The following is a 10,635-nucleotide window of genomic DNA, read 5'->3' on the forward strand; positions in this document are numbered from 1 at the left end:
TGTGCTAACGAGCTGGCTGATGTTCTCACCTCCATCTTCAACCTTTCCCTCAGTCACAGCACTGTTCCCTCCTGCTTCAAGACCACAACCATCGTCCCCCTTCCCAAGAAGAGCCAACCTGCCTGCCTGAATGATTACAGGCCAGTAGCACTCACTCCAATCATTATGAAGTGTTTTGAGAGAGTGGTACTGGCACACATTAAGAGCAGCATGCCGGACACCCTAGACCCCCTGCAGTATGCCTACCGGCCCAACAGGTCCACCTCAGACGCTATCGCTGCTGTCCTCCACTATTCCCTCTCCCACCTGGAAAACAAAGACTCCTACATCAGGACGCTCTTTGTGGACTACAGCTCCGCTTTTAATACAGTCATCCCCCACAGACTCATCCACAAAATGTCCACACTTGGCCTGCACCCCACCCTCTGTGACTGGCTCCTAGACTTTTTGACTGGCAGGCCCCAGTCTGTCAGGATTGGCAATAGGACTTCAGCCAGCATTATTACAAATGTTGGCACCCCACAGGGATGCGTCCTCAGCCCCATTCTCTACACCCTGTTCACCCACGACTGTGTCGCCTCCCACAAGGACAACATCATCCTAAAGTTTGCAGACGACACCGCAGTGATAGGATGCATCACTGGCGGGGACGAAGCAGCTTACAGGAGGGAGGTGGCCAGTCTGGTAACATGGTGCGAGGACAACAACCTCACCCTCAATACGGACAAGACGAAGGAGATGATAGTGGACATGAGGAAGAAGAGGGGACCTCATCGGCCACTGTACATCCGGGAACTTGAAGTAGAGAGGGTGAGCAGTTTCAAATACCTGGGCGTCCACATCAGCGAGGACCTCACCTGGACACTTAACACCACTCAGCTGGTTAAGAAGGCCCAACAGCGGCTGTACTTTCTGAGGAGGCTGAGGAAGTTTGGCATGTCGCCCAAGATCCTCAGCAACTTCTACAGCTGCATTGTTGAGAGCATCCTAACTAGCTGTATCACTGTGTGGTATGGCAGCACTACTGCTATGGACCGCAGACGCCTGCAGAGAGTGGTGAAGACTGCTGAGAAAATCACCAGGACTCCACTGCCCTCTCTGCAGAGCATCTACCACCGCAGAGTCCACAGGAGAGCCGCCTCCATCCTCAAGGACCCCACCCACCCCCAGCTCGGACTGTTCACACTTCTACCCTCAGGCCGGAGGTACAGAAGTGTTAAATGCAGGACCACCCGACTGAAGAACTCCTTCTTTCCCACTGCCATCAGACTCCTAAATAACCCATAGGAGATTAATATAACCGTACTACCTCAATAACTGAACTTTCCAGTTTGCATAATTGCACTGCTACATTTGCACTGTTTTATTATTATTATTACTGCTATTTTATTTTATGCCTTAAATTTTGCTGTCTTGTACATTTGTTTAGTATATATTGTATATTCTTTAGTATTGTATATTTTACATTGGTTGGCATTCTGCGGACAGCAAAGCAAGAATTTCGTTGTACAGTGAAACATGTTTTCTACTGTGCATATGATAATAAACACTTTGAATCTTGAATCTTTGAATCTTGAGGTGGAGGAAGGGGGTGGAGGAGGGGGGGGAGGTGGAGGAGGGGGGGGTCACAAGGCCTCCTGGGCGGGTCCTTACGTAGCTGCGTCATCCCCGCCTGCTTCTTCTTCTTCTGCGTGTTCAGCCTTCAGAAACCCTCAGAAACATGGTAAGCTGCCGTTCCTCTCTAAACACTTCATTACCGGCGACAGCTAATTCATCCTGCTAAATAAGCAAGCTTACGTGGGGCTCTAATATAGAACAGAATAATATCCAACATATTTGACGTTAAAATGACAGTTGGTAGCGTGTGTGTGTTCCTGAGCCGCGGGGACGGGGACGGGGACGGGGTGAGGCAGCACATGGGCCGGCGGTGCTAAGGAGCTAGCCGTTCTCCAGACGTCATGAGGGAGCAGGTCAGCCACACGATCTACGGTTAACAGACACGTCCAGCTTAGTTAATGCTAATATATGTGTCTATACACACACGCTTTTCCATTACCAATTGCTGACACACTAGGACGTTGATGTGCAGTTGTAACGTTAGCTAGCCGGTGAGCTAGGTGGCTGTCTGATGGTAGCGCATTGTTCCGTTAGCCTCGCCGTTAGCCTCGCTGTTAGCCTCGCCGTTAGCCTCGCCGTTAGCCTCGCCGTTAGCCTCGCCGTTAGCCTCGCCGTTAGCCTCGCTGTTAGCCTCGCCGTTAGCCTCGCCGTTAGCCTCGCCGTTAGCCTCGCCGTTAGCCTCGCCGTTAGCCTCGCCGTTAGCCTGACGATGGGCAGCAGGACGTGTTAGACGTCCTACTGCTTCTCCAGCGGGTTCAGACATCTGACATGTTACTGACACAGAATCTGTCTACCGGCCTATTATTTAAAATGCGCAAGCTGGTTGGTAGCTGTGATGTGACAGAATGATGCCGGTTAGCCGGTTAGCCGGTTAGCCGTTCATCCTCTTCGGCTGTGACAGCTTCTAGCGGTTTCTGGGGCGGGGGGGGGGGGGGTAGGGTAGGGGGGGGGGGGCTCAGCCACCATGTCAGGACTGCGATGTCACGTCTGAGTTTAATCAACAAACAGTGAAACAGTGAAACACGGCGCTTTATTTCGATGTGTTTCCTGAACCAGTCAGTAAAGCAGCCAGCAGCCCCGTCTGGACCAGGTTTCCATATTGTTACATTAACCACAGGTTTAGTTTTGTTGTTCTTGCCCCCACCCCGCCATCGGAGGACCTAAGTACTTTGTTTGTTATTTATATGAACAGTTATTACAAATATATTTTATCTACTAGGTACTTTTTGTTTTATCTGTGTATATATATAGAGAATTATTTTTATTTTTTACATGGTAAATTATGTCGATTATAGTGTTGTGTGTTATGCCTGGTGAACATGCTAAGATGGTTTTCTGACTGTAGAGTTCTTGAGATTTCTTTTTAATTCCAGCCCTCAGCTGCTCCCCGCCTAACCACCTCTCATGATCCTCACCTAACCCTCACAGTCAGGACCTAACCCTCACAGTCAGGACCTAACCCTCACAGTCAGGACCTAACCCTCACAGTCAGGACCTAACCCTCACAGTCAGGACCTAACCCTCACAGTCAGGACCTAACCCTCACAGTCAGGACCTAACCCTCACAGTCAGGACCTAACCCTCACAGTCAGGACCTAACCCTCACAGTCAGGACCTAACCCTCACAGTCAGGACCTAACCCTCACAGTCAGGACCTAACCCTCACAGTCAGGACCTAACCCTCACAGTCAGGACCTAACCCTAACCCTCACAGTCAGGACCTAACCCTAACCCTCACAGTCAGGACCTAACCCTAACCCTCACAGTCAGGACCTAACCCTAACCCTGTAACCCTACACCCTGACTCTAACCCCCATAGTCAGAAAGGATGCTACTGCTAAAATGCTGCACCAGTAGTAATGGTGTGTGTGTGTGTGTGTGTGTGTGTGTGTGTGTGTGTGTGTGTGTGTGTGTGTGTGTGCTACGCAGGCGTCCCTATCAATGGCCCCCGTGAACATCTTCAAGCATGGAGCTGACGAGGAGAAGGCCGAGACCGCCCGTCTGGTGAGTCCTCCTGATATCCTGCTATTTATACCATATCCTACTATTTATACCATATCCTACTATTTACATCTGTGTACGGTTAATTGAAGCTTCCTGTCCTCGTGTCCTGATCAGTGTCTGTTTTCTCTCAGTCCTCCTTCATCGGTGCCATTGCCATCGGCGACCTGGTGAAGAGCACCCTCGGACCCAAAGGAATGGTACGTGGCCTAGCGGCTAGCCCCATAACATGATGCTGTGCTGGAAATAAAGGAAAACCCATTGGAGGAGAAGATCTGAGGGGAGGAACCCAAGACAAGTCTCCTCCAATGGGTTTTGAGAAGGAGGACAGGAGGAGAGTTGTCCCTCTGGGAGTGGTTGTCCCCCCCCCCCCCCCCTCTGGGAGTGGTTGTCCCCCCCCCCCCCCCCTCTGGGAGTGGTTGTCCCTCTGGGAGTGGTTGTCCCTCTGAGAGTGGTTGTCCCTCTGAGAGTGGTTGTCCCTCTGGGAGTGGTTGTCCCTCTGAGAGTGGTTGTCCCTCTGGGAGTGGTTGTCCCTCTGAGAGTGGTTGTCCCCTCCCCCCCTCTGAGAGTGGTTGTCCCCCCCCCCCCTCTGAGAGTGGTTGTCCCCTCCCCCCCTCTGAGAGTGGTTGTCCCCCCCCCCCCCCCTCTGGGAGTGGTTGTCCCCCCCCCCCCCTCTGGGAGTGGTTGTCCCTCTGGGAGTGGTTGTCCCTCTGAGAGTGGTTGTCCCCCCCCCCCCTCTGAGAGTGGTTGTCCCCCCCCCCCCTCTGAGAGTGGTTGTCCCCTCCCCCCCTCTGAGAGTGGTTGTCCCCCCCCCCCCCCCCTCTGGGAGTGGTTGTCCCCCCCCCCCCCTCTGGGAGTGGTTGTCCCTCTGGGAGTGGTTGTCCCTCTGAGAGTGGTTGTCCCCCCCCCCCCTCTGAGAGTGGTTGTCCCCCCCCCCCCTCTGAGAGTGGTTGTCCCCTCCCCCCCTCTGAGAGTGGTTGTCCCCCCCCCCCCTCTGGGAGTGGTTGTCCCCCCCCCCCCCTCTGGGAGTGGTTGTCCCCCCCCCCCCCCCCTCTGGGAGTGGTTGTCCCCCCCCCCCCCTCTGAGAGTGGTTGTCCCTCTGAGAGTGGTTGTCCCTCTGGGAGTGGTTGTCCCTCTGAGAGTGGTTGTCCCCCCCCCCCCTCTGAGAGTGGTTGTCCCCTCCCCCCCTCTGAGAGTGGTTGTCCCCTCCCCCCCTCTGAGAGTGGTTGTCCCCCCCCCCCCCCCTCTGGGAGTGGTTGTCCCCCCCCCCCCCTCTGGGAGTGGTTGTCCCTCTGGGAGTGGTTGTCCCTCTGGGAGTGGTTGTCCCTCTGAGAGTGGTTGTCCCCCCCCCCCCTCTGGGAGTGGTTGTCCCCCCCCCCCCTCTGAGAGTGGTTGTCCCTCTGGGAGTGGTTGTCCCCCCCCCCCCCTCTGGGAGTGGTTGTCCCCTCCCCCCCTCTGAGAGTGGTTGTCCCTCTGGGAGTGGTTGTCCCCCCCCCCCCCTCTGAGAGTGGTTGTCCCTCTGGGAGTGGTTGTCCCCCCCCCCCCCTCTGGGAGTGGTTGTCCCCTCCCCCCCTCTGAGAGTGGTTGTCCCCCCCCCCCCCTCTGGGAGTGGTTGTCCCCCCTCCCCCCCTCTGAGAGTGGTTGTCCCCCCTCCCCCCCTCTGAGAGTGGTTGTCCCCCCCCCCCCCTCTGGGAGTGGTTGTCCCCCCTCCCCCCCTCTGAGAGTGGTTGTCCCCCCCCCCCCCTCTGAGAGTGGTTGTCCCCCCCCCCCCCTCTGAGAGTGGTTGTCCCTCTGGGAGTGGTTGTCCCCTCCCCCCCTCTGAGAGTGGTTGTCCCTCTGAGAGTGGTTGTCCCTCTGGGAGTGGTTGTCCCCTCCCCCCCTCTGAGAGTGGTTGTCCCTCTGGGAGTGGTTGTCCCCCCCCCCCCTCTGAGAGTGGTTGTCCCCTCCCCCCCTCTGAGAGTGGTTGTCCCCTCCCCCCCTCTGGGAGTGGTTGTCCCCCCCCCCCCTCTGGGAGTGGTTGTCCCCTCCCCCCCTCTGAGAGTGGTTGTCCCCTCCCCCCCTCTGAGAGTGGTTGTCCCTCTGGGAGTGGTTGTCCCCCCCCCCCTCTGAGAGTGGTTGTCCCCCCCCCCCTCTGAGAGTGGTTGTCCCCTCCCCCCCCCCTCTGAGAGTGGTTGTCCCTCTGGGAGTGGTTGTCCCCCCCCCCCCCTCTGAGAGTGGTTGTCCCTCTGGGAGTGGTTGTCCCCTCCCCCCCTCTGAGAGTTGTCCTCGTCCCACCTTGCAGGACAAGATCCTCCTGGGCGGGGGGCGGGAGGCCAACGTCACGGTGACCAACGACGGTGCCACCATCCTGAAGGCCATCGGCGTGGACAACCCTGCTGCCAAGGTCCTGGTTGGTGAGTGGCTGCTCCTCTAGCTGTGGCCCGCGGCAGGGGAGGCTGGCAGAGGTAGAAATCGGAGGACAGGCTCATTGTAATGCATGGAATAAGGAATGGTCATCAATGAGCCCGTCCTCCGATTTCTGCCTCCACCGGCCTCTCCTCTGACTGGTACCCTGGTATTCTGCTGCCAGTACATGATAGATGACTGGTATTCTATCTCCCTTCCCCTCTCTCTCCCTCCCTCCCCCAGACATGTCCAAGGTGCAGGATGATGAGGTTGGAGATGGTACCACCTCCGTCACGGTTCTGGCTGCTGAGCTGCTCAGGGTAACCAGTGACTGCTGACATCACACTGGTCACATGACTCCATCCATCAATATAATGTCCAGGAGGAGGCGTATGGCCTCGTCCGACATGAATAGTGGCTCTCTAAGACCAGAATGATTTGTTATAATCTTGGTGTGTGTTTTTGGTGATTCCAGGAAGCTGAGATCCTCATTGCTAAGAAGATCCACCCCCAGATCATCATCTCAGGCTGGAGGAAGGCCACCCAGGCCGCCCGCGAGGCCCTGAAGGAGGCCGCTGTGGACCACGGGTATGACCTCTGACCTCTCAGTAAATGATGAGGCGTAGTACCTGGTCTGGCCACTGGATGTCCCAAAGCTGTTGACACGTTCCAGCAGTATGAGGACTGTCAACCCTCTGTCCACTGACGCTGCAGCTAATACTGGTGATGTTGCATCTTCTGTGTAAACTAACCTCTCCCCTCTCCCTCTCCTCCATGCCCATCCCTTCCTCTCCTCCATGTCTTTTTCTCTCCCTCCCTCTCCCCCTCCACAGTGATGACCAGGAGAAGTTCCAGATGGACCTGTTGAACATCTCCCGGACCACCTTGTCCTCCAAGCTGCTGACTCACCACAAAGACCACTTTGCCAAGCTGGCTGTGTCGGCCGTCCTCCGCCTGAAGGGCTCTGGGAACCTGGAGGCCATCCATGTCATCAAGAAGCTGGGGAGCAGCCTCGTAGACTCCTACCTGGACGAAGGTGAGGGGGGGGGCAGCCTCGTAGACTCCTACCTGGACGAAGGGGAGGGGGGGGGCAGCCTCGTAGACTCCTACCTGGACGAAGGGGAGGGGGGGGGGGGGGGGGGGGGGGTTGAGGCTAGGTTCTGACGGTCTCCTGCTGCCTTCCTCCAGGGTTCCTGCTGGACAAGAAGATCGGAGTGAACCAGCCCAAGAGACTGGAGAACGTCAACATCCTGATCGCCAACACAGGCATGGACACAGACAAGATCAAGGTGAGGTCAGGTCAGGTGTGGTCTTCTCCACGGTCTGGTCAGGTGTGGTCTTCTCCACGGTCTGGGCTGGACACTGGACTTCAATCAGGTTTAATAATTGTTGTAGTTCGAGTTATTGTGTTTTTTTTTATTCAAGTAGGTTTTTAATGGTAAATAATAATGTAATAGTAAAGTGTGTGTGTGTCAGGTGTTTGGCTCCAGGGTGCGTGTGGACTCCACAGCCAAGGTAGCGGAGATCGAGATGGCGGAGAAAGAGAAGATGAAGGAGAAGGTGGAGCGTATCCTCAAACATGGCATCAACTGTTTCATCAACAGGTACACACACACACCTCACACGCGCGCACACATACACACACACATACACACACACACACACACACCTCACACTCACACACACACAGACACTCAACTGTTTCATCAACAGGTACACACACACACACCCCTATACCTACCTACCTCACTCACACACACACACTCACACACACACACCTCACACGCGCACACACCTCACACACATACACACACACACACCTCACACACACTCTCACACACACAGACACACACACCTCACACACACACTCTCACACACACACACACACCTCACACACACTCTCACACACACAGACACACACACCTCACACACACACTCTCACACACACACACACACACACAGACACTCAACTGTTTCATCAACAGGTACACACACACACACACACCTACACCTACCTCACACACACACCCCTCACACTCACTCTCACACACATAACTATGTAAACCTGACGTTAGCGTGGAGAGTGTTCTAACCCTAACCCTAAACTATGGAAACCTGACGTCAGTGTGGAGAGTGTTCTAACCCTAACCCTAAACTATGGAAACCTGACGTTAGCGTGGAGAGTGTTCTAACCCTAACCCTAAACTATGGAAACCTGACGTTAGTGTGGAGAGTGCAGTGTTGCGTTGGTTAGCCTGTGTGTGTTAATGATGCTCATTGGCTGGTTGGTTGACAGGCAGCTGATCTATAACTACCCTGAGCAGCTGTTCGCGGCGGCCGGGGTCATGGCCATCGAACACGCCGACTTCGCTGGAGTGGAGCGTCTGGCCCTTGTTACAGGTGGGTTACCTGGGGGGGGGGGGAGAGACGGGAGGCCTGGTGTTAACTCTCTTTCCCTCTCTCTCTCTCTCCCCCTCCCTCCCCCTCTCCCTCTCTCAGGCGGAGAGATTGCGTCAACGTTTGACCACCCTGAGCTGGTGAAGCTGGGTCACTGTCAGCTAATCGAGGAGGTGATGATCGGCGAGGACACCCTGCTGCATTTCTCTGGCGTGTCCCTGGGTGAGGCAGGAGCAGCCAGCTGCCACGCAGGAAATGGTATGGCTTACAAACTCACTGGGTGTCCTCTTCCTGACTACGTGTGTGCGCGTGTGTGTGTGTGTGTTCTCAGGGGAGGCGTGCACCATCGTGCTGCGTGGAGCCACCCAGCAGATCCTGGACGAGGCAGAGCGCTCCCTCCATGACGCCCTCTGTGTCCTGGCTCAGACCGTCAAGGAGACACGCACCGTCTACGGAGGAGGTGAGGGCTTTACACACACACACACACACCCTGATACACACACACCCCAATACACACTCACCTCAACAAACACACAGACTATCTCCCACATACATGAGCACACACACACTGTACTTCAGTCTCAGCTGTGATCCCCCCCCCCCAGGCTGCTCTGAGATGCTGATGGCTCGGGTGGTGTCAGATCTGGCCAATAGGACCCCAGGAAAGGAGGCTGTTGCCATGGAGTCCTTTGCCAAAGCTCTCAGGATGGTAGGTTCCTCTTCCTCTTCTCCAAACACTGACTGATGGATCAGCTGAGCTCTTCATGTCTTCTACTGCCACTGTTTGGTACATTAACCGTGTGTGTGTGTGTGTGTGTGTGTAGCTGCCCACCATCATTGCAGACAACGCTGGCTATGACAGTGCTGACTTGGTGGCCCAGCTGAGGGCCGCGCACCAGGAGGACAAGACCACCTACGGGCTGGGTGAGTTTTCTATCTCTCTCTCCTCTCCTACCTCTCCCTCTGTCTCTCCTACCGCTCCCTCTGTCTCTCCTCTCCTACCGCTCCCTCTGTCTCTCCTCTCCTACCGCTCCCTCTGTCTCCTACCGCTCCCTCTGTCTCTCCTCTCCTACCGCTCCCTCTGTCTCTCCTACCTCCCTCTGTCTCTCCTACCTCTCCCTCCTCTCCTACCTCCCTCTGTCTCTCCTACCTCTCTCTCCTCTCCTACCTCCCTCTGTCTCTCCTACCTCTCTCTCCTCTCCTACCTCCCTCTGTCTCTCCTACCTCTCTCTCCTCTCCTACCGCTCCCTCTGTCTCCTACCGCTCCCTCTGTCTCCTACCGCTCCCTCTGTCTCTCCCTCTGTCTCTCCTACCGCTCCCTCTGTCTCTCCTACCGCTCCCTCTGTCTCTCCCTCTGTCTCTCCTACCGCTCCCTCTGTCTCTCCCTCTGTCTCTCCTACCGCTCCCTCTGTCTCTCCCTCTGTCTCTCCCTCTGTCTCTCCCTCTGTCTCTCCCTCTGTCTCTCCCTCTGTCTCTCCTACCGCTCCCTCTGTCTCCTACCGCTCCCTCTGTCTCTCCCTCTGTCTCTCCTACCGCTCCCTCTGTCTCTCCCTCTGTCTCTCCTACCGCTCCCTCTGTCTCTCCCTCTGTCTCTCCCTCTGTCTCTCCCTCTGTCTCTCCCTCTGTCTCTCCCTCTGTCTCTCCCTCTGTCTCTCCTACCGCTCCCTCTGTCTCCTACCGCTCCCTCTGTCTCTCCCTCTGTCTCTCCTACCGCTCCCTCTGTCTCCTACCTCTCCCTCTGTCTCCTACCGCTCCCTCTGTCTCTCCCTCTGTCTCCTACCGCTCCCTCTGTCTCTCCTACCGCTCCCTCTGTCTCTCCCTCTGTCTCCTACCGCTCCCTCTGTCTCTCCTACCGCTCCCTCTGTCTCTCCTACCGCTCCCTCTGTCTCTCCCTCTGTCTCTCCCTCTGTCTCTCCCTCTGTCTCTCCTACCGCTCCCTCTGTCTCCTACCGCTCCCTCTGTCTCTCCCTCTGTCTCTCCCTCTGTCTCTCCCTCTGTCTCTCCTACCGCTCCCTCTGTCTCCTACCGCTCCCTCTGTCTCTCCCTCTGTCTCTCCTACCGCTCCCTCTGTCTCTCCCTCTGTCTCTCCTACCGCTCCCTCTGTCTCTCCCTCTGTCTCTCCTACCGCTCCCTCTGTCTCTCCTACCGCTCCCTCTCCTCTCCTACCTCTCCCTCTGTCTCTCCTACCGCTCCCTCTGTCTCCTACCTCTCCCTCTGTCTCTCCTACCGCTCCCT

At 56.2% G+C, this 10,635-nt stretch overlaps 1 protein-coding gene across 1 annotated transcript in view; it reads left to right on the plus strand.

Moving 5' to 3' along the window:
* Window positions 1-1,676: 1,676 nt before the first annotated feature.
* The window catches only part of cct2 (chaperonin containing TCP1, subunit 2 (beta)), a 9,798-nt gene continuing 839 nt past the window's right edge, over window positions 1,677-10,635 (plus strand). The window contains exons 1-14 of the mRNA XM_083692380.1: window positions 1,677-1,723; window positions 3,547-3,621; window positions 3,753-3,818; window positions 5,900-6,011; window positions 6,247-6,323; window positions 6,479-6,591; window positions 6,837-7,039; window positions 7,192-7,292; window positions 7,480-7,607; window positions 8,300-8,403; window positions 8,503-8,622; window positions 8,732-8,860; window positions 9,006-9,109; window positions 9,225-9,324. Of these exons, the coding sequence (XP_083548506.1) occupies window positions 1,721-1,723; window positions 3,547-3,621; window positions 3,753-3,818; window positions 5,900-6,011; window positions 6,247-6,323; window positions 6,479-6,591; window positions 6,837-7,039; window positions 7,192-7,292; window positions 7,480-7,607; window positions 8,300-8,403; window positions 8,503-8,622; window positions 8,732-8,860; window positions 9,006-9,109; window positions 9,225-9,324 (1,435 nt within the window). The 5' untranslated portion in view covers window positions 1,677-1,720. The remainder of the gene's footprint in view (window positions 1,724-3,546; window positions 3,622-3,752; window positions 3,819-5,899; window positions 6,012-6,246; window positions 6,324-6,478; window positions 6,592-6,836; window positions 7,040-7,191; window positions 7,293-7,479; window positions 7,608-8,299; window positions 8,404-8,502; window positions 8,623-8,731; window positions 8,861-9,005; window positions 9,110-9,224; window positions 9,325-10,635) is intronic.

The sequence above is a fragment of the Argentina silus genome (genome assembly GCF_951799395.1).
Source record: "Argentina silus genome assembly, chromosome: 20".
NCBI lineage: Eukaryota > Metazoa > Chordata > Actinopteri > Argentiniformes > Argentinidae > Argentina > Argentina silus.